The sequence below is a fragment of the Ctenopharyngodon idella genome, chromosome 11 (genome assembly GCF_019924925.1).
Source record: "Ctenopharyngodon idella isolate HZGC_01 chromosome 11, HZGC01, whole genome shotgun sequence".
NCBI lineage: Eukaryota > Metazoa > Chordata > Actinopteri > Cypriniformes > Xenocyprididae > Ctenopharyngodon > Ctenopharyngodon idella.
The window spans coordinates 20,082,546-20,106,933 of record NC_067230.1 but is presented as its reverse complement, the minus strand read 5'-3'; the positions used below and the strand labels follow the sequence as shown (position 1 = coordinate 20,106,933).

At 36.1% G+C, this 24,388-nt stretch overlaps 1 protein-coding gene across 5 annotated transcripts in view; it reads left to right on the top strand.

The window, feature by feature from the left end:
* Positions 1-22,306, top strand: part of plekhg5a (pleckstrin homology domain containing, family G (with RhoGef domain) member 5a) — a 50,612-nt gene extending 28,306 nt beyond the window's left edge. For 4 of the 5 annotated variants that reach the window (XM_051911760.1, XM_051911759.1, XM_051911761.1 and 1 more), the window contains 12 exons: positions 8,533-8,724; positions 9,663-9,824; positions 11,507-11,602; positions 11,857-12,057; positions 13,258-13,368; positions 13,625-13,774; positions 15,543-15,680; positions 15,823-15,942; positions 16,091-16,339; positions 16,443-16,573; positions 18,132-19,118; positions 21,361-22,306. In XM_051911760.1, coding sequence (XP_051767720.1) covers positions 8,533-8,724; positions 9,663-9,824; positions 11,507-11,602; positions 11,857-12,057; positions 13,258-13,368; positions 13,625-13,774; positions 15,543-15,680; positions 15,823-15,942; positions 16,091-16,339; positions 16,443-16,573; positions 18,132-19,118; positions 21,361-21,370 — 2,547 coding nt within the window. In that variant the 3' untranslated portion in view covers positions 21,371-22,306. Of the gene's footprint in view, positions 1-1,293; positions 2,460-8,532; positions 8,725-9,662; positions 9,825-11,506; positions 11,603-11,856; positions 12,058-13,257; positions 13,369-13,624; positions 13,775-15,542; positions 15,681-15,822; positions 15,943-16,090; positions 16,340-16,442; positions 16,574-18,131; positions 19,119-21,360 lie in introns of those variants that run through there. The other variant, XM_051911763.1, reaches the window with a different exon arrangement.
* Positions 22,307-24,388: the final 2,082 nt, after the last annotated feature.

The following is a 24,388-nucleotide window of genomic DNA, read 5'->3' as shown; positions in this document are numbered from 1 at the left end:
GGCATGAGGGTGAGTAATAAATGACAGAATTTTCATTTTTGGGTGAACTAACCCTTTAAGGAACACTACCGTTAAAAAATGTGGGATTTTTAATGTTTTTAAGTCTCTTACACTCATCAAGGCTGCATTTACTTGATCAAAAATACAGTAAAAACAGTAATATTGTGAAATATTACTACGAATTAAAATAACTTTTTTATTTTAATATATTTTAAAATGTAAATTATTCCTGTGATTCTTGTGTATTTTATCTTTGATGAATAGAAAGTTCAAAAGAACAGTATGTATTTGAAATTTTTGTTGCAGTGTAAAAGTCTTTGCTTTCACTTTTGATCAATTTAAGGCATCCTTGCTGAATAAATTATTTCATTTATTTAAAAAAGAATTTGATAACACTTTACAATAAGATTCATTAGTTAACATGAGCTAATAATGAACTGCACTTACACAGCATTTATTAATCTTTGTTAATGTTTATTTCTACATTTACTAATACATTATTAAAATTTTGTGAACTAACATGAACAAACAATGAACAACTGTATTTTCATTAACTAACATTAATGAACCTTATTGTAAAGTGTTACCAAATTTTTTTACCCCAAACTTTTGAATGGCAGAGTATGTGCCTATACAGAAAAATACTTTAAAATAATAAGCTAACCTTGAGTAAATATTCATGAGAGTAAAAAGTGTGACAGCTAGCCCCAGTCTCCACTTTCTCTTTGTCACTCTCATTCATTCTAGCATTTGTATCACTTCCAGTTACCTTTCAGTGTACAGTATATGATTTTTATCATCTGAATCCCATCAATTCCACCCATTGTGCAAACACAATTGCGACATATAATTACGATAAATGTTTTTTTCTAAAGTCAGTTTTTTCTAAAGTACTTACCGCAAACCCTGTGAATGACTGAATTATTGTTTTGGATCAAGTTTGTGTTGCTACCTGTAACTTTTTCCCGGTATAACTCCCAGTTATAGACCACAAGCTTTCTAAACCAACCCCCCTTTTTTAGGATCATATCAGAGACGCGTTCAGGGTTGAGTTTGTTTAAATACAGGGATGTGTCTCGGAAATCCGGATCACGTTGCCAAATTACTCGACTTCCACTTAAGCAGCATGTGCCAGCCTGAGTATTCAAGCTCAAAATCAAACAAGAAACCTTCCCAATAAAGTAAACACACATCCTTTTTTATTTTAGCATGTATGAAATTTCAAATGTGTTTTTAGGCCTATGTTGAGTTCACCCACCTCCCATTTCTCATGGAGCATTTGCATGCTGTATCAAACAGGAGCAAAGTTCAAAGCTCATGAGATTTTATTTCCGTGTGACTGTCCAAAAGTTCTTCTTCATCAGCAGTTCAGTGGAGCACAAGGTTAACTGATTTCACCCAGGATATCCCTGATGGAAAATTAGTTGGAAAGATTGGCTTCTTTTTTACTACCTCCTTTTATTTTTCACTTAAAAGACATAAAAAATCCATTGATATTTACCGTAATTTTTTTTTTCAAGAAAGTCTGGCTGGAATTCAACAAAATGTATTTGTACTCCTTCGGTCCTCATACACACTGATCCTGGTTCAACTCAGAGTGATTTGTAACTGACAGGTGCCGTTTACTCTAAAGATATAATGAAGCGATTATGTTTCTGTACTGCAAGATTGCCTTTACTGTACTGAGGTCAGATGTGTGCTGTGTCCTAGCCAGTCAGGTTTACATAACTAGCCATAAAAGTGATTGTCAAGTCATAGAGAAATGATAAGATAATGCCCTACAGCCTGTTAGTGCCATCTGGAAAGGCAGTCGTGTGTGTCATGACAGCGAAAGACGGACAAAGTGGAACAGAGCGACCAGGAAGAGATTCAGCATTGGCACCGAGGTCAAAGGTCAGCTCAGAAGACTAACACACAAACAGAGAGAAACGCATGTGGAACAACACAGGAAGATAGAGAAGGAAAAGAAGAGCAAAAATCAAGAAGTTTGGTCTTATTTTGAGGTGGATTTGAATACAGCCATCATCCATTATGTTTCTTTTCTTCAACCATGACTCAAAACTTCAGAAAATTTGAAAAGGACTAAATCATTTTCAAGGTATCTTTGATACCGGATCTACTGGAACTGCTCCATCTGGACCTTTACGTCTTACATCCTTTTGCATGGTAAAGAAACCCGTGCCAGCGTGGAAATGCTGAATTTCCGTCAGAGGACATGGAATGTGCCCAGCATGTCAACATTCCCAGAGGTTCCAGGGGGAATGTTGATCAACTACAGTCCTCTGAATGAGCTTCCCCGGATTCATGCCCACAGGCCTCATACTACGGGCTTGGTGGCCGCCCGCGTGCAGCGCTTCGAAGCTGGGGATGCACCACCTCCGAGCCCCAAGCCTGTGGCTACACCAACCCTTCCTAACAGCCCCACGTATCCACCGGGAGATACTAAACAAGGGATCAAGGTAATGCTGCATTATGCTGGCTTAATATCAGTCTCAAATCGTCTGGTTCAGGAGAAGATTGCGGTATATTTTCTCTGTAAAAAATATCAGGTGACCTAAAAAAATATGCTTAATGTGGCAACATCTAAATTAGCTAGTTTTAAATCAGTTTATATGTTATATTATATTATATAGTAAGTAAATTCATTAAATTCAGGCAGAAAAAGCTCATTAAAGGCTCTTTAAATGGCATATGTCCACCTTTGACAGTGAAAATGGTCCGTTGTCTTATTGAAATATAAATCAAAATTTAAGATTTTTTTTTATATAGCTATAAAGTATTAATCTATATTTTATAGCTATATAAAGTATAGCTATATAAAATATGTTTGCTTTTGTAATGAATGTAAAATATAAAACCAACCTATCACTTGCAGGCAATTCTATTATATTCTGTTTTCCCCCCTGATATATCAGGCAACATTTTTTTTAGTTTTTGTGTGATTTATTAGTAATATGAAATATGTAATTTTTATGTTGTAATTCCCTTCATCGTCGTTAGGTCCTAATCTTTAGTGGGAAACTGAAACTTAAACTATCATTCTTGTTATCTTTATGCAGTATCATATGATTAGAGGCATGTTACTTACTGGGGAAATCTGGGTAAATGTGTAACTACAGAAGCACCTGGATTGTTTAATGCTTTTGCTGGCCTAAGTGTTTCTTTATTTCTGTACGTGTAAAATGTGCCTGATCTTCACCACCTCGAACTTATTTATTCAAAGAGGTACATTGTGGATGTTCTGCAAGTAATATCGCATGAGCAAAAGTGCTTACATGATGAAAACAACATGGCCAGCTAGTTTTTCTTTAAAAACAAAATATTTATATATAAAAAGCACTAAATAACGCTAATATCTCCCTCAGCAGATGAATCCCAATAAGGTTTGACAGGATGACAGAGAGCTCAGCAGAGCTTTTCCTGTCTTGCTTTCTGTTACCTGATCTCAGTGTTGGTTTTAGACACAGAGACTCTCGGCAAAATGCAAATTAGGCCGTTATGCAAATTGTGTAAGCACCTAATTAGTCACAGTCACTTAAGTCACCTTTAGATTTGTCACAAAGTGAAGAATTGTGTGCTGTGCCTCAGAAGACAGGACCCCAAATGTGTTTATATTCACAGTGCATATTTAACGTGTATCGACCATCATTTACCCTTAAAGGGACAGTTCACTCAAAAAAGAAAAATTTTGTGGTCATTTACTCACCCATCATGTCGTTTCAAACCTGTACGACTTTTTTATTCTGTGGAACACCAAAGAAGATATTTTGAACATTTTTCAAATGTTTTTTTTCCATACAATGATAGTCAATGGAATCTAAAAAAAAATGTGCCACTGCTTGAACATCTATTATTATTTTTGCACATTTAAACAGTTCTTATTGTTTTATAAACTGCATGCCAGCACGTTTAACTACACGTTAAACGCCATGTACTATATAGCAAATTTCAACTGCTTGATTGTTATATTGTTGAAAAATGTAAACTAATTATCTATATATCAGCATATTTATATATCTGTATATCAGGGATATATTAAATTTGGATATATAGTAAATCTACTATTTTATTTGCATACATACAGGCATATAAAGCAATATATACTGCCTGATTTACTTTATTTTGATGCAAAATGTAACTATATTATCACCCAGCTCTTTATATAAAGTTGGATATGTAAGTATGTCCAACTTTATCTGCATACACAAAGTATACATGTTGCTTGTTTACTTGTATTGTTGCAAAATGTAAACTATATTATCACTCGGTTCTACTCTGATAAATGCGACCATAAAGCATGAAGATATTAAAGGGTTAGTTCACCCAAAAATTAAATTTGTATTAATTACTCGCCCTCATGTCGTTCCAAACCTCTAAGACCTTCGTTCATCTTCAGAACACAAAATTAAAGGGTTAGTTCACCCAAAAATGAAAATAATGTCATTTATTACTCACCCTCATGCCATTCCACACCCGTAAGACCTTCATTAATCTTCGGAACGCAAATTAAGATATTTTTGTTGAAATCCGATGGCTCAGTGAGGCCTGCATAGCCAGCAATGACATTTCCTCTCTCAAGATCCATTAATGTACTAAAAACATATTTAAATCAGTTCATGTGAGTACAGTGGTTCAATATTAATATTATAAAGCGACGAGAATATTTTTGGTGCGCCAAAAAAACAAAATAACGACTTATATAGTGATGGCCGATTTCAAAACACTGCTTCATGAAGCTTCGGAGCGTTAGGAATCAGCGTGTCGAATCAGCGGTTCAGAGCGCCAAAGTCACGTGATTTCAGCAGTTTGGCGGTTTGACACGCGATCCGAATCATGATTCGACACGCTGATTCATAACGCTCCAAAGCTTCCTGAAGCAGTGTTTTGAAATCGGCCATCACTACATAAGTTATAATATATATTTATAATATTAATATTGAATCACTGTACTCACATGAACTGATTTAAATATGTTTTAGTACATTAATGGATCTTGAGAGAGGAAATGTCATTGCTGGCTATGCAGGCCTCACTGAGCCATCGGATTTCAACAAAAATATCTTAATTTGTGTTCCGAAGATTAACGAAGGTCTTACGGGTGTGGAACGACATGAGGGTGAGTACTTGATGACAGAATTTTCATTTTTGGGTGAACTAACCCTTTAAGATATTTATGATGAAATTCGAGAGCTTTCTGACCCACCATAGACAGCAACGCAATTACCACTTTCAAAGCCTATAAAGGTAGTAAAGACATCGTTAAAATAGTCCACGTGACTACAGTGGATGAGAAGCGACGAGAATACTTTTTGTGCGCAAAAAAAGTAAAAAAAATAAATAAACAAAAAGTATTCTCGTCGCTTCATAAAATTAAGGTTGAACTACTGTAGTCACATGGACTATTTTAACGATGTCTTTACTACCTTTGAAAGTGGTAATTACGTAGCTGGCTATGGGTGGACTTAATTCGTGTTCCAAAGATGAACGAAGGTCTTACAGGTTTGGAACAACATGAGGGTGAGTAATTAATGACATATTTTTCATTTTTGGCTGAACTAACCCTTTAAGATATTATAAACATTAACATCATGATTTTATGTAAAGCTACTTTGAAACAATGTGTATTGTGAAATTGCTAAATAAATACATTTGAGTTGACTTGACTCGTATGTTGCCCAGCATCAACATTCTGTTTCGCCGCCTGCATTCACAGCAGATGTGCAATAAACGTTGTTTTGCAGTCAGCTCATGTCGCTCTTTCAGAGCTGTTGATTTTAAAGCAAGCCGCTGCCAGGATCAGTTGTTTGAGGTAGCTGAGGTAGCAGAAGGAGCTCCTCCTCCCCTGCTCCTTTCCCCTCTCTTCCTGTTCACACAATAGGAGGGCAGGATTCTGCAGTTACTATGACACCCGGCCAGCCCTCCTCAGCAATGCAGCGTTCTACCGTTCAGTCCTCTCAGCCTCCTTCAGGTTCACTCGCACGCACGTATACTCGCTAGCCGACAAGCCTGTAGAAGTGGATTTAAATGCACTAGTCTTTTGACATCAATGTAGCTTTTGTGAGGGTGCAGGAGGGAAGCAGGTTGTAGGAGATTCAATCTGGGCGCAGCATGGGCCTGGCTGTCTTTTGATGCTGTGCAATGCTGTGGACTGCCTTGGAAATGCCTCTGACATCTACGGTGAGCTGCTTATTGCTTGTCTTCTGTGTTTGACACTGGCTTTATCTGCGTGGTACATATAACCCTTTTTGTAATCAAATATGAATGTTCAAAGAATGTCTGTCTGGGAAATAATGGGGAAAAAATGTTGCCTGCAGCGCTTGTATTGAACTCTCACATCTCTTCATAAATATAACAAATATAATGGGTTCATCACGCATATTGGGATTTTTTTTTATTAGTGAATAAGCCAAAATCTACTTTTTTTGGCACGGTTAAGCGTATACACAGGTCTCTGTGATAACTCTTGGAAATATAACATCATCACATGCTGTCTGGGTGTAGTGTTGACTTTGTGTTTCTCAGAGAGAAACTAACCAAACAAATGAGTCAAACAGGTTCTCCGGATGGACATAGACCAAGACAATGTCAGCTTGTCATCTCTGAAGGATGACTTTAATTAGTTTTCTGCAACCAGGTTGGTCTGTTAAATGCAGCAAGTAGGGGAGCACTGATTGATCAGTGCTGTTCAGAAATCTGTTCAGTGGATTTCTCTGAGCAGAGCAAAAAGCTAAGAACTAGAAATGTTTATCGATATGGGGAAGCAATCATCTCGAGGACCATCTTGGGCACAGAACATTCTGTCTGCTTAGAAACATCGGCATTGTCTCAGAACATTGACGAATGAATTGGCCTGAAGATCTTCAAGATCTTCCTCTGATGAAAAATGCCAGGTTTGTTTTTAACTCATTGTAATTGTGTTTTCCACTGAAAAGAAAGCCATCATCAGAACACAATGTCCAAGTAATGAGCCCCAAGGGACATTGAGTGGCTTTCCCCACTACACTCATGCATTCTTCATTTCTTTCCATTGTCGTGAACAGGGAAAAGCCTTTCCCCTGTTTTCCGAGACATGCCTTGCCTCTTTTCCTGTTGTTGCCGAAGGGTTCCTCTTGCTCGCTCGGGTCACAGGGTTCGCTAATTCTTGTCAGTCAAGTCTCTAATGCGTCAACCTTTCTGTGCGGAGAATGTTGGCAAAACCCAAATGGCCTTTTCACCTGTTGACAGCTGAATATGCTCCCTAAGCTCAACAGAGTTTTTTTTTTTTCTTTTTTGACGCACTTGTGCTGTCCCATCTTCAGATGAAAGATGTCCCGAATGTACAGAGATGGTCTGAGAACAGACCTGTCTTTGTTTATGTATAAATGTCCTGAGTGTTTTGTTTGCACTTCCTTACCTGTCAGAGCCAGTCTGCTTCTGGCACTTTACATTCCATAGTTTAGCCCAACGACTTTACAAAGTTTGCTGCTTTGACTTCTTGTCAAAGTTTGTATGACAGAAGCATTTCCTCTATGACCTATTGTGACAATGTGACCATATGCTTAGTTTGCTGTTTTAAAAGTAAAAGCAAAAGTAAAAGAAATAAATAGATAAAATAGTTTTATATGCAACATTTCTGTCAGTTTTTTTTTTTTTTTCAGAAAGTGATCAGAGGTTAATTTGTATCAGAGATAAATTAAGCACTTCAAGCGTGTAAATAATATAAAATATAGGGCAATAACTTGAGTCATTTTGAAATTAAAAATAAAAAAAAAATAAAAAATTGAATTATTAATTATGTATATAATTTATTAAATATTGTATTTATAGAATTAATACAAATAAATAGTAATAATTATATTAAATATTAATATTTTATTATTATTTGTTGTTTTGTTGCTGCTGTTGCTGTTGTTATTTTTTTTTAAATATTTATTATTAGTCAAATTTAATATTCAATTATACAATCAAACCAAAAATTATTCAGACATTTTTGATATATTTTTACTAGTGTGTGCAGGACACTATAGTTCATTTATGTAAGTGAGGATAGAGTAAACTGACATATTATACCCAAAAATTCTTCATACAGTGGACTACCATTAAAACTGATAAAAATTTGGAACCAAAAATTATTCAGACACTTTGATCTGACCATGTTTTGCTTAAGTGTTATCAGACATAATTAAGATTAATTTTTTCTGACACAGTTCAACTCTGAGATCTTGTCATTTAATTAATTACCATTTTTTTAAACTATAGTGAATAAACTGTATTAATGAATGAAATGTTCAAGGTGTTTGAATAAATTCTAGTTTGACTGTGTGTGTGTGTGTGTGTGTGTGTATATATATATATATATATATATATATAAATATATAAATTTTTTTTTAAACAATACAGGATTCCCTGTTTTTCTTCTTCTTTTTTTCCCTTGTTTTTTTGCACTTAAACTCTTATGGGGGGTCCAGGACCTGCCTCAATTCAAACATTGGTCTGTGTTTACTTATCGTTTTTCTCATTACCTCTTTTTTCTATCTCTCTTTGTCTGGACAGGGTCAAGCGCGGCGGCGAAAGAACATGCCGGAGTTTCTGGGTGAGGCCAGCGTCCCCAATCAAGACTCTGTATCCCAGTTGAGCGGTTCTCTTCCTGGGTCTATAACGGGTACAGACCGCTGGAGGAACCGCGCCGCCAGCCGTTTCAGCGGCCTCTTCAGTTCCAACTCAGGAAACGGCTCTCTTGGGAAGGTCAGCATCTGTGAGCATCCAAGCGTTGATTTACACGTCCAAGGCACTTTCTCATATGCAAAACAAGCACTTACATATTCTTGGCAAGCTTTTTGCATTTCACACTTGAGCGAGTGTGTAACCACTAAGGAAGAGATATCAATTTGTCCAAGGATTGCTCCACTTAACAGTGGTCCAAAAACAGGAAAATGTACAAGTAGACTTTTCCTATAACTCCACAATCAGTTTTCCCTCACGTGCAGGGACCTTTGGTGTGTTTCTGTTAGCATGCCCTAGAGATTAGGTTGGTTGACACCCTCTGACTGGCTCTGGAGTGTAAACTTGGGGTCAAAGCTCAGGCTGAGACCTCTTCCTCTCTATGCGACTCTTGTAAAAATCATAAATAATAGCTTGACGTTGGTCCGGTATGGACAACAATGCCTGCTTAGAGGTGACCGTGGCTTATGAGGTCATTAAATGTGTCTTGAGATTTACTCTAGGCTGCAAACAATACACCATAGTGTTAATATATAAAATGAGTAATCATTTTGTGTCTAATATTAAACATAACTCATATGGGGTAAAATAAAGACATAATTTTCCAATTGTTCTTATTTTGAATAGCTGATGTTATGCTTGGGATGCACAATATATCAGTACCATATCGTTCTCAGGTGATATTAAATATTTAATTTATCTGTTATTATTGAATATTTAATATTATATTTTGATTACCTTTGTCTTCATCTAATGCTCACTTAAAGTTAAATACTTTTTCATTAATCGTCCATTTTTTATACTGTACATTATAATGATGTGATGTCTATATTTACTTAAACTGATAGATTTTTTGCTAGTGTTTTTTTTTTTAGTTTATTTAAACAAAATAGTATAGACTTTTAATGATTAATTTTTGTTTTCCTCTCCACTTTATTTAATATTTAAATTTCTCTTCTCAGGAGTGTGATCGTGTGGAACAGCTGCAGAGTAAGCTATACTCATACACTATGTTCGGATTACCCAAGATGCCTCCGCAGCTCTCGTTCCACAGAGACTCATGGGAAGAGGAGCCCAACTTGGAGCTAGAAGAGAGCTGGAAGCAACTTCTGGAGAATCCTGAGGTAAACACACTCCCCTGCCCAGCGCATTGCATTGAGAATTTTTATTTGGATCCATTAGGATGTTATAACCCATAATAAACTCTGGATCAGCGTCATCTGACAGTGATAAATCTGCCAGATTAATGACCATAATCAGTTATGAATGGTTTTATAACTTCATCTTTTCCATTGATGTTTTTGTGTTAGGTCTTTGCAGTGTCATGGAGATGGATGTTTTATTGCTTTTGTCGTGATCGGTTTTGTAAGAGTAACTAAAGTAACAAAACAGTGCACTTTTTTTATAATTATTAAGCAGAGTCTACACTACACTCTCTACTAAGTATCTTTTAGATCAGTCATCTTTTTGTTAGGCAGACACTTCAGCTCCCAAAACGAGCACAATATACTACCAATGACCCAACTTCATATGAATCCATTATTATTTATTTATTTTTTGCTGCACATTATGATTACCATGAAAGAGATTCACAAAATGAAAGCCAATGTTTTGACATGACCAACTGGATAGCATGTTCAAACTATACAATATTCATATCAGAAATTAGGGATGCACCGATACCATTTTTTAAGGACCGAGTACGAGTACTGATACTTTTTTTCTAGTACTCGCCGATACCGATGCCTATACATTTATTAAGTTCTCTCTCTCTCTCTTTTTTTTCTTTTTTTCTTTTTTGGTGATGTTGCAGTTTTCCAAGCACAACACAGTGAGACTAATGAATGTAGTACAGCTTCTTCATTATTACTCTAATGAAAAAAGTAATAATTTTTATGTGCTTGTCACAAACTTAAAGAACAAAAATTTCACAGTGTCCAATAACCTTCAAAGGGCATAATTACCAATATATATATAATTGTTGTTATAAAGAGAAATTTACAAACAATACAACAAATACTATAGAGATACAAATTAAATAAACTTGTTTTTCAGATACAGTAGGTTTATTTACCATGTATACATTTATTTAACAAATTATGTTGTTTTATTAAGATTAATGACAAATATAGGCTACCTATAGGAATCCATGGATACTGACACATATCCTGTTTTCACCCAAATGTTTACGTCCACTTAAGCCATAACCGACTGTATTTATGTGAGATACTCCACACGATGGACATTTTGACAACTATGTGTGCATTTGACCATTCAGGCGCGAGGAGAACTGATCGCACGCAAGAAAGAGAGAGAGAGCGCGCGAGAGGAAGTGCTTCTGGTCTGTCATTCAGCGCGATTCCGCCTATCCCGCCTTCACTAATCGATAGCGAATTGTGATTGAAAGCATGCAGTTCACAATGTGTGTGTTGTCATCATTAATTTTGAAGTATTTCCACACCTCTGAGGCTGACATTGTTTCTGCTGCTGCCGTCGGTGTCTCTGTGCACGGAAAATTCTGTCAGTGACGTCACGTGAGGTATCGGTCTTTGGTATCGGGGGTATTTTTACGAGTACACGAGCTTGGTATCGGTGCATCCCTATCAGAAATCATTCTAACATTCTGATTTGGTGCTCAAGAAACATTTCTTATTATCAATGTTGAAAACAGACATTTTTTCTAGATTATTTCACAAATAGGAAGCTTAAAAGAACAGCATTTATTTGAAATAGAAATCTTTTGTAGCATTATACATATTTGAGTGGGTAGGTTTTATATATTTTGTTTTTAATTTTTTTCTTGTAGATTTTAACCAGACGTCAGTGCCATCAGCAAGAGGCCATATGGGAACTGCTGCAGACGGAGTCAGACTACATCAAGAAACTGCACGTTATTACCGATGTAAGAACCTGCTGATGTTTAACTTCAGTACATAATCATTGTCCTCGTATAATCTGTGTAAATATGTGATAATGCCATTGAAATAGGTCTCATGGTTTTCAACACGTTTCCATGGAAGGAATTTACAATAGTTATCTTTTCTAGTGCTCATTTTGACTGTAGCGCGTATGGTACTTTTATGTGACTTGTGACAGTTTGGATCTGACACTTTATAGTATGGTATAATTAATCACAATCTCTTCCTCTTTCACCAGCTGTTTCTATGTGGCCTGCTGAACCTCCAGGAGAGCGGTTTACTAAGTGAAGTCGAACCTGTGCGTCTCTTCAGTAACATTCAGGACATTGTGCAACTACATACATCCCTGTGGTCTGAGGTCATGTTGCCGGCATTAGAAAAAGCCAGACAGAATAGAACAGTGCTCGACCCCACTGAACTACAACAGGGCTTCAGTACTGTGAGTGTGCACACTATCTCACAGCAGACGCTAGTATATTCACTCAGTTACTTTCATTTTTTGTAAGACTTAAAGGGATAGTTCACCCAAAAATGAAAATTATCCCATGATTTACTCACCCTCAAGCCATCCTAGGTGTATATGACAGTCCTCTTTCAGACGAACACAATCCGAGATATATTTAAAAATATCTTTAGTCCTCCAAGGTTTATAGTGGTTGTGAATGTTAACTCATATTCTGAAGACGGAAAAAATGCATCCATCCATCATAAAAGTAATCCATACGGCTCCAGGGGGTTAATAAAGGCCTTTTGAAGTGAAGGGATGTGTTTTTGTAAGAAAAATATCCATATGTAAAACTTTATAAATTCGAATAACGAGCTTCTGTCAATTTGGGCGGAAGAGCAAGTTTTGACCCGAACGCAATGACGAACGTGAGAGAGCAAAACAAAACAACGGTCACAAATTAGAAGTTTAAAATGAGAAATTTTAAAGAGAAATGTCGGAGGATTTCGATATAAGAGAAGAGGAGCTTGAGTTTGTAGACGACCGTACGCAGAATGAGCCAAATGAGTAACCCGTGACGCGATGTATGACACGAGATGTAGGAGTATCGTAAGCTTAGACGCCTCTCATGGTTCAAACAAATACGGCTGGGCAACAAACTCAAGCTCCTCTTCTCTTATATCGAAATCCTCCGACATTTCTCTTTAAAATTTTTCATTTGAAACTTCTAATTTGTGACCGTTGTTTTGTTTTGCTCTCTCACGTTCGTCATTGCGTTCGGGTCAAAACTTGCTCTTCCGCCCAAATTGACAGAAGCTCGTATATTTGAATTTATAAAGTTTTATATATGGATATTTTTCTTACAAAAACACATCCCTTCGCTTCAAAAGGCCTTTATTATGCCCCTGGAGTTGTATGGATTACTTTTTTTTATGGATGGATGCATTTTTTCTGTCTTCAGAATGTGGGTTAACATTCACAACCATTATAAACCTTGGAGGACTAAGGATATTTTTAAACATATCTCAGATTGTGTTCGTCTGAAAGAAGATTGTCATATGCACCTAGGATGGCTTGAGGGTGAGTAAATCATGGGATAATTTTCATTTTTGGGTGAACTATCCCTTTAAAGTTGTTAAAAGTACCCCTAGATTTGTACATTTCACTGACCTGATTTAATTTTTTTTTATGCAGTTTGGTTTCAGATTCAAGCCCTACATCCGTTACTGCATGGAAGAAGAGGGCTGTATGGAATACATGCGCACTTTACTGAAAGACAATGAGCTCTTCAGGATATACGTAACTGTGAGTAATTATTACCATCCACATCCTGTTGCTCTTCAGTCAGACGCATTAGCCTTTGAAGGATTTTGTCTGACGGCATCTCTGCCGGTTCATTGTAAATGAGAGAGAGATATGAGAGGTCCTTAGCATAATAACCTGTATTGTAACAGCACCCTCATTATGACTCAGTGATTGCCTCGTGGACTGCTTGTGCTTTGAGTGTATGTTTATGATTGTTCACCAAATGAGACTTTCAATAAACTTTTCCATCCTGTAGTGGGCTGAAACTCATAAACAGTGCAACCGGCTGAAGCTGACAGACATGTTAGTGAAGCCTCATCAAAGACTCACTAAATACCCACTGCTGCTCAAGAGCGTGCTGAAAAAGACAGATGACCCGCCAACTCGCGAGGCCATTAACCGAATGGTAAGAGATTAAATCTTTCCAAAATCTTTGAAATAGAGCACGAGTGCACATTATTCAGTGGTATATAATTTAATTATAGTTATGATATTGAATGGGTCAATGACAAATAAAGCTTCAAAAGAGGTGTTTTTTTAAAAAATCTTTTCAAAACTGATGTATTTTTGTATTTAAACAAGTTTTTAAATTCATTTTTTGACTGTTTTTATGTCAGGCGGTACAACCAAATAGTTGTATGTATATACACTGCCCTCCAAAAGTTTGGAAACACCCCTGGCAGAGTGTGGTTTTGGACGATATCAGCATAAATCCTTATCATTTTTTGGTGCAAATACATTAAAGTAACTTGACATTATCATTGAAGACCAGCAATAATAATTTTCATTTTGATTACATAATAATGGCAATATATACATGTCAAAGTCAGACATGCCTCTTTGCCAGCTGTGATGTCTGGTTACTGGTTTAAACTTGGCCCAGGTTTGTGAAAGATTTTTGGGTCAGCACACCTTAATAGCTTCAACAATTGATTGCCAATTAAGTTTAGAATACAGTGAACCAATTAGAACCCAGTTTAGGTCAGATCGCTGCTAATGGTGGATATTTTGAGGAATTGAAAATTTAAGTTTTTTCTATGTATAAACTGTTTATGTAATAAAATATGTTTTCGTAGTTTGTGTTGTCCCTTATCAGTGCAAAATTATCACAAATTAAAAAGGATTCATGCCAATATTGTCCAAAACCCCACTTTTCTAGGGCGTTTCCAAACCTTTGGAGGGCAGTGTATACTGTAGTTGTACCACCTGACATGGAAAGTGTACCATCCTACCCATACTTGAAATTAGCAGTTTTTACCAGTATTTGAGAGGGATCTACAAACCTTTTTCACTCGGCCACAAAGATCAGTTGGGGTCCTCTGGATGATCATGCATGTATCATGTTTACTGTTATTACCTTGTCAATTCATAATAAAAGAGCCATGTTTGCAGTTGTGCCACCCTGACATTTGACAACATACAAAAGTTTTTTTCAATTATCTCAACAGCTTTAAAACTACTGATATTTATAAAATTTGTTTATATGAAAGATTTCAAACCTAAAATGATGCCATAGTATTTAGTTTTTAATTTTTTATTATTAAAACACCATTTTAAATAGTTTCTTAGTCTGTTCATTTGTTCGGACAGTTGCACCACCTGACATTTTGGGGGTTTAAGATAACAAAACATAAAATAAAATGTATTATTTGTATGTACTAAAAATTAATTCAAACTAAATAGGTTTTATAGAATAAAATTATATACAGTATGTCATGAATTTATCAATTTATTTTAAAAGGAAATAATTCACTTGGACACAAAAATATGAACCATATTCAAGCCACTGGGATTGCCGATCAATGCCAAATTGAATTGAATTAAATTATGAAATAGAGAAAACAAGTACAAGTTAACAAATTTTTGGTTGGACAGTTTTGAAAGAATATAAGTAATAGTATAAATAATACACAGTGGGGTTCAAAAGTCTGAGACCACATTTAATTTAGTGGATAAAGAAAAACTAAATCTTGGAATTTAAACCTTATATTCTATTATATTATATTATATATTATAGCAGCATAAATAATTTAGATATGCTTCTATCCCTTTATCTTATCTCCAAACCGTCCACATTTTGGACTCCACTGCACTGTATTTAGGGGCTTTTTTTTATCATCTTCTATTTATATTTTCTTATCTATTGATGTCCCAATAATATTTTTGTTTGTCAGGTGGCTGCTGTTGAATGCTTCATTAACAGCGTGGACTCACAAATGAGACAAAGGGAGGAAAAACAGAAGCTGGCTGCCATCGCTGGACGTATAGAGGCGTATGAGGCCGTGGAGGGGGCCAGCGAGGAAGTAGAGAGGGTGAGACACAATGAGACTTTCTTAGGTTATATGGTTTAATTTTTCATATTGGGTGTATTTTGTCATTTACTGTAGAAACAAGTAGCAACTCCATTACCTGCTTGATGTCTCTATAATCATCCATCATGCATTGATCCTTCAGATCCTCAGGGAATATAATAACTTTGACCTGACCGCTCCAGTGATGGGCGCCCCACCCGAAGAGACCCGTCAACTGCTCCTAGAGGGAGCTCTGAAGATGAAGGAGGGTAAAGAGAGCAGGGTACGATTTCTTATTTTTATTTCTTAAAACAAGAAGAAACGGAGCCAGCACTTGTGAGTGCACTTTAGTAAGAAATAGATTTTTAACTAACAGCCGATAGTTGTCTAAAAGCTTCTCACCGGTCTCCATTACCTCCCGTTTCCGACAGATGGATGTGTACTGTTTCCTGTTCACTGACGTTTTGTTGATTACTAAACCGGTGAAGCGTGTGGAGAAAGTGAAGGTGATCCGTCAGCCTCTCGTCATCCATAACGTAGTGTGCCGAGAGCTGAAAGACCCAGGAAGCTTCCTCCTTATCTACCTCAATGAGTTTCGCTGTGCCGTGGCCTCCTATTGCTTTCAGGCCAACATTGGCACTCAGGGCCGCAGCTGGATTGAGGCCATCTACAACGCACAGGTATTAGAATTAAATAACGCACTGCAAACTTTTACTAATGGTTGGTTTCCTAAAACCATTGGGCTTGATTGCTAGTTCTGATAAGAAGAGTTTTTCCATGTAGAACCAGCTCCAGAGACTTCGCTCTGAGACCCAGAGAGATGACACAGATGACAGAGATGAGGATGAGACGGAAAGCAGCATGTCCACCTCCAGCTCTCCATCACTGCAGCACAGAGAGTCGCTTGGCAAGAGGTACTGTTTTTAAATGATCCCTTATATACTGTATACATGTACTGTATATAGATTATTCCTGTAGCTCAGACAGTAGAGCATGGCATTAGCAATGGCAAGAACATACAGTAGGTTCACTTGCCAGGGAAAGTAATGTAAGTCACTTGGGATGAAAACATCTGCCAATTGCATAAGTATAAATAAATAGATGATTAAAATGTATCTTACTTTGCATTTTATATATATATATATACCCTAGTAAAAAAATAGACAAAATCTTTGAAATATTAGTATATGAAATAGTATGAATAGTTTGAAATAGTATTTGAAATACATTTATTTTGTGCTAAGTATACTATTTATATATGTGTGTGTGTGTGTGTGTGTGTGTGTATGTACACTACCAGTCAAAAGTTTGGAAACACTATTTTTAATGTTTTTGAACGAAGTCTCTTATGCTCATTAAGGCGGCATTTATTTCATAATAAATACAGAAAAAACAATAATATTGTGAAATATTATTACAATTTAAAATCATGGTTTTCTATTTTAATATACTTTGAAATATAATTTATTACTGTGATCAAAGCTGAATTTTCAGCATCATTACTCCAGTCTTCAGTGTCACATGATCCTTCAGAAATCATTGTAATATGCTGATTTATTATCAATGTTGGAAACAGTTGTGCTGCTTAATATTATTTTATAACCTGTGATACTTTTTCAGGATTCATTGATGAATAAAAAGTTAAAAAATATCAGCATTTATTTAAAATAGAAATCTTTTGTAACAATATACACTACCGTTCACAAGTTTGGGGTCAGTAATTTTTTTTCTTTCTTTTTTTTTTTTGAATAAATTAATACTTTTATTCAGCACGGATGTGTTAAATTGATAAAAAGTGATAGTGAAGATTTATATTGTTAGAAAAGATTTATATTTTGAATAAATGCTGTTCTTTTTAACCTTTTATTCATCAAAGAATCCTGAAAAAGTATCACAGGTTATAAAACAATATTAAGCAGCACAACTGTTTCCAACATTGATAATAAATCAGCATATTACAATGATTTCTGAAGGATCATGTGACTGAAGACTGGAGTAATGATGCTGAAAATTCAGCTTTGATCACAGTGATAAATTATATTTTAAAGTATATTAAAATAGAAAACCATAATTTTAAATTGTAATAATATTTCACAATATTATTGTTTTTTCTGTATTTATTATGAAATAAATGCAGCCTTAATGAGCATAAGAGACTTCTTCAAAAACATTAAAAATAGTAATGTTTCCAAACTTTTGACTGGTAGTGTATGTATATGTATATATGTATGTGTAAATATGTGCATGCATACTAATATATGTGTGTGTGTGTGTGTGTGTATTTATGAAAAATATAATACAATATTATTAATACATTCATAACATATAATAAAATATAAACATTTCAAAAATAAAAGACGAATATATTTTCAGTACAGCTCTTAGCATGAACTGCCCTTAAATGACATAATATATTTAGTGAAAGAACAAAGTACAAGCAGACTAATAAATATTCATTTTCTTTTCCAAAAGCCTCTCTGTTTCACCAAGTCACTCCGATGGCTCCACAGAAACTCTTTCCGTGGCTGCCATGGAAGAAACGGATGAGGTTGGGTCCTTGTCAACTGTTCAGACTGCATCGTTGAGAAATTCCCTGCTGTCTGATTCTTCAAGTCTGCGGGATTCTTTCTCTGCTAGTGACAGCAAAACTCTGGGCGATTTGGTCACGACGGACTTGGATGCAGAAAGTCGCTCTCTTTCTATAGACAGTGCGTATGGAACTCTCTCGCCTCAGTCCCTGATCACAGAACTTGAATTAAAGGGAGCGGTTTGCCAGAGCGAGGGAGAAGAGACCGATGCTGGGGAGGAAGAGGAGGCATTTGAGGACGATGAAGATGGTGATGAGGAGGATTCGATAACTTGGAATGGCTCTCAGATTACTGTAAATGAGTCCTATGTTTTAGATCATGACCATGCAAACAATGAGAAGCTCGGGCAGAAGAATGACTTTTCTGGGATGTCTCAGGTCACGGGTTGTCGTTCCCAAACGCTGCGGCGCCGTTCGCCCGTCCAGCCCCGCCCAGACTACCTGCAGCTCTTTACCCTCAGGTCACGCTCCGAAGATGACCTCCTTCAATGCCTCACCGGTCCTCTCCGCCCCTCTGGCAGGAACAACGTAAGCAAGAGCTTGACACACCTCGCCAAACAGACGTCTCATAGCGCTGAGTTTTTCCAGACGGACGAGGAAGACCTCTGTGAGGACTCCAAAGAATTGTCGAGCAAACTGACGAACACTCTTATGAGAGCAGAGGCCAGGCATGTGCAAAGGACCCTCAGCTGTCCCAATGGCCAGGCAGACTGTGAGATTACAGAGATTGAGACACTCCCTCCTGGTGATCTGGAGGAAAAGAGCGACTTGGTGCTTTCCCAGCAGCCACATCAGCAGCATAAAAAACTAACAGTGGCTCAGTTGCACAGGATACGTGCTACCATGGTGCTCAATTCAACACTGACAGCATCGTAAGTCTGCAAACACACTGAATATTTCACATATTTAGGTCATACTTCACTCCAAACATTTGTGTATTCAATAATGCATAAAATATAAAAAATCATAAATGTAATATACACTGCCCTCCAAAAGTTTGGAAACGCCCTAGAAAAGTGGGGTTTTGGACAATATTGGCATGAATCCTTTTTAATTTGTGATAATTACGCACTGATAAGGGACAACACAAACTACGAAAACATATTTTATTACATAAACAGTTTATACATAGAAAAAACTTAAATTTTGGATTCATCAAAATATCCACCATTAGCAGCGATCTGACCTAAACTGGGTTCTAATTGGTTCATTGTATTCTAAACTTAATTGGCAATCAATTGTTGAAGCTATTAAGGTGTGCTGACCCAAAAATCTTTAAACCAGTAACCAGGCATCACAGCTGGCAAAGGGGCATGTCTGACTTTGACATGGAAATATTGCCATTATTATGTAATCAAAATGAAAACTATTATTGCTGGTCTTCAATGATAATGTCAAGTTACTTTAATGTATTTGCACCAAAAAATGATAAGGATTTATGCTGATATCGTCCAAAACCACACTTTGCCAGGGGTGTTTCCAAACTTTTGGAGGGCAGTGTATAATACATATTTTATATATTTATATTTATTTTACACAAACATAAGAAAGAATAAAAAAAAAATATATATATATATATATATATATTTAAATAATTTAGTAAATGTAAAAGTATATATTTCAGTGCTCTTGAATTCTCTCGCAAATCCCAGAGAAAAAAAAGGCAGCATTGAAATATATTTTTTTCCTCTCATTTCATTTTTTTTTTTTTTTTTTTATCATGTCCTTTTAGAGGCTCAATAGTAGCTTGTTGTAATATGAAAAATAATAATTATTATAACAGTAATGCAAAAATATCAATTTAAATATTGTATTTTTAAAGTACACTATCGTTCAAAAGTTAAAATGTTTTTAAAAGAAGTCTCTTCTGCTCACCAAGGCTGCATTAATTTGATCAAAATACTGTAAAAACAATAATATTGTGAAATATTATGATGTGATGGCAAAGCTGAATTTCCAGCATCATTACTCCAGTCTTCAGTGTCACATGATCCTTCAGAAATCATTCTAATATGGTTATTTGGAGCTCAAGATAATTCTTATTATCACTGTAGAAAAAGTTGTGCTGCATAATATTTTTGTGGAAACCATGATTTTTTTCGGGATTCTTTGATGAATAGAAAATTCAAAGGAACAGCATTTATTTAAATAGAAATCTATGTAACATTCTAAACATATTTACTGTCACTTTTGATCAATTTAATACGTTTCAGCTGAAAAAATACTAATGAATTTACTAACTCCAACTTTTGAACAGTAGTGTACATTTGTAAAGTACAATTTGGTAGTATTTGTTGCGCTAAATTTCCTGGCAGGATGATTTTCATTTTCATAAGAATGATATTTTAAATTACAATGCAAAAGTAAATAGTTTCAGTCACGTATCCACAAGCAAGTTGCGATTAAAACAAGCCTCTTAGTCCTTGTCTTTCTTCACCAACTGCACATGGTAATTTGGCCATTCCTATAAAGTTGCTATTAAGAGATGTCAACACTAGGCATTAGGATGTACCCCCCAAAATCACTAAATAGCTTGTTGACAGATTGTTACTGAAGGTTGTTACAAAACTCTCCCTCGTAGTCCGGACATGCTTGCACAGTGTGTCCTCCCCATTGTTAATGTTCACCACAGAGTGTGGCACATCATTAACCGTCAGTGTGGACTCATTAGAAGACAATGTGCTCTTCTGATATAGCTTTTAATAGTGCACGACACAATGATCTCAGTCACTGAGGAACAGGATAGCCCAGCCCCTATTGTCTTGCCATCTGTGGGAAGCTGGCATTTTAACATCCAGGGCTTTTGTCCCTAGTGTGTTTTATCTAATAATCTCAATCTCCACCCAGAGTTATTAGAGAACTGGACCTTCAGAGAGAATGACGGCATCTAGAATACAGAGTACTGAGTTTTCTACATTTTTCCATGTATTGTATCTATTTTTACCTTGTGGAGAGTCTCTAATTGTTCCTTGATGTTTTAGTGAATGATTTGGTGTTATGAAACACTATAATTGTTACCAGCTGCTTTAAAATAATATAAAAAGATCACATTACAGATTTATTATTAATTTGCTATTTATATTAACCTTATTCTGCTTTTTTTTTTTCCTTTAGGGAAGTTTAATGTTTGAGTCAATGAAGCTGATGCCATTAGCTGGTCTATTGGTGGGACTTATTATCTTTGGTCCAAGACTTCATCTTCAAAGACGTGTACCCAAACTCAGTGACAGGAAGAAAACCAGGAAGAACTCTGTGGAACTCTCGGTTAAAAGCCATGACCATAATTCAGTAATTTAATATTAACTATAAAGTTGAAGGGTCATATATACAAAGACATACATTTTGTATAATACCTGTCTGACAATGAATCAAAGAGACTTGAGTTAATCCATTTTTATTTAACGATGCAACGGTCAGTGCTTTTGCAGAGTAAAAGGGACAGAAAAAGAATCATGTTCTAACTTGTACTTCATGCAATACTGCCTGTGGAGGTCTGTCGTCACAAAAAGTATGAATATAAACTCTAAAGCACTCTTAATCCTTGAATGAATTGTTTGATGAACAGAAAAATAGGATTTGACCTCTGAGTCCTAAGGGCTTTTTGCTAGATGATGTAGCTCCTGAAACGCCTAAAATAGATTGACTCTTTTAGGTTGTAGGAATTTACTGAATCACACTTGTGAAAAAAAAAAAAAAAATCAAAAAAGAACAACTATGGACTACTTTCGCTTCAGACGCCACAATAAAAATCAACTTGCATGCATTTGTTTGTTTTTTAGTGTTCTGTAAATATGGTATTTATTGAACCTGCTTTGTTTTGTAGAAAATATCCTTATTGTTGATGCCTTTTGATTGTTATGTCTCTTTTTGGCACTGTCTCTAATTTGACTATTGACATCATAATAAGGGCTGAATCCATGTCTTGGATTTTATCAGTTTACATATGTGTGTAGCTTCAATATTTACAGGTAACAAATTTGCACAGTGCTCCCCCCCAAAAAAAGAAAAGAAAGAAAAAACCCACAAACTTCCAATTAAAATGCTTCAAATGCCAAATCCACTACCAAAATGTGTCTATTTTATTTACAAAACGGAATTAATGACATAATTTCTTGTTAATGAGAAGATATTCCAAACATGGATATCACAACGAGAGTGACTGCACTAAGTAATCCTAATGTTTATGTCCTTCCAGCACATCTGAATGCTCCTTGTCTCACCTTAATCATGTTTAATAGCTTACATTAAGTCAGGTGTGGGGAATGTTGATCCTGGAGGGCCATTGTCCTGTGTAACACACCTGAAGCTAATCAAGGTCTTCAGGATTACTGAAGTTACAGGTAGGTGAGTGTTTTTTTCAGGGTTGAAGCTAAACTCTGCAAGACAATGGCCCTCCAGGATCAACGTTCCCCACCCCTACATTATGTGCATGTTGTCCTTTTTGTAATCTTTGTAAACAACATGGTTTTATTTTATTCTGTAAAAAGGGATGTGTGGAGGATTTCAATGATCACCTGGGGTTGCTTCCAGGGGGAAAAAAATGTTCTACTGTGAAAAATCTTGGTGTAATTTTTGCCTCCATGCTTAAAGGGTTAGATCCAAAAATGAAAAATCTGTCATTAATTACTCACCTTCATGTCGTTCCACACCCATTCATCTTTGGGACACAAATTAAGATATTTTTGATGAAATCTGAGAGGTATATGACTAGTCCATAGACAGCAATATAATCACCACTTCCAAGGTCCAGCAAGGTACTAAAGACATCATTAAATCAGTCGACGTGACTGCAGTGGTTCAACCTTAATTTTATGAAGCGACGAGAATACTTTTTGTGCGCAAAAACAAAATTCAACAATTTTTCCTCTTCCCTGTCAGTCTGTTAAGCAGTTGGCACAGTGAAAGCATTGCAGAGCTTCCTTGTTTACATCCGAACGCAGGAAAAAATTGTTGAATAAAGTTATTTTTGTTTTGTTTTTGTGCACAAAAAGTATTCTCGTCGCTTCATAACATTAAGGTTGAACCACTGCAGTCACGTCGACTTCTTTATTAACGTCTTTAGTACCTCTCTGGTCCTTGAAAGTGGTGGTTATATTGCTGTCTATGTGTGACGGAGGCCAGCTAGTAGTTGCTGTGCGAGTAAACCTCACTCCTTTGATCTCAAGAGATGCTCTAGCCACTGACGTTAGGGGTTGTAGCCTTTAGCCTCCTTGTTAGAGCGTCCAACTCCCACGCCGGAGACCCGGGTTCGAGGCTCGCGCAGAGTGGGGCGAGTAGGATCTGGGTAGAGGGGTTACATATGGACGAGTCATATACCTCTCGGATTTCAACAAAAATATCTTAATTTGTGTTTCGAAGATGAACGAAGGTCTTACGGGTTTGGAAAGACATGAGGGTAATTAATGACAGAAATTTCATTTTTGGGTGAACTAACCCTTTTAATTTGATGGACAAATTAATGCTGCCCAAAAAAAATTAAAAATAATAAAAATTTCCACCTTAGATCTAAGTTGAAGTCTATCTTCTCCTTTGAGTACTTTGAGAAAGATGTGCATGCCTTTGTTTCATCCAGTTTGTAATGTATCTGGGTGTGAGTCGGGCCTCTCTCTCTAATTCAGCTGCTAGGCTTTTAACTGGTACTCAGAAGAGAGAGCACATTACTCCTGTGCTAATCAAACAACACTGGTTACCAATACGATTCAGAATTCATTACAAAGTGCTCCTATATGTTTTCAAAGCTTTGCATGGCCGAGCCTTTTAAATGCTGTTTTCTTAGCATTTAAAAATGTTTTGTCATCTGTTGCTTGTTTGTGTGGAACATGTTTTTATTGGTTTTATTTTTATTTATTTACATTTATTTAGCCTATCACATCGTGGTGTTGAAAGTGCTTTAATGTTGTGAACAGTTGCAACATTTACTTATTCCAGAAGGTGGCAGCAAAGACCTGCTTTTTAAAATCTTTTTACTTAATTTGTTGTTTGTACAGCTGATGGAGAAATATGTGATCATACACTTATTTTTCCATCATCATCATTTGTATGCAAACCCAAAAACCCAAGAGATTAAATCAACTATTTTTATTACAGTAGGCTATATCATTCATCACAATATCACATATTTATAATCCAGCACTGAAATAGG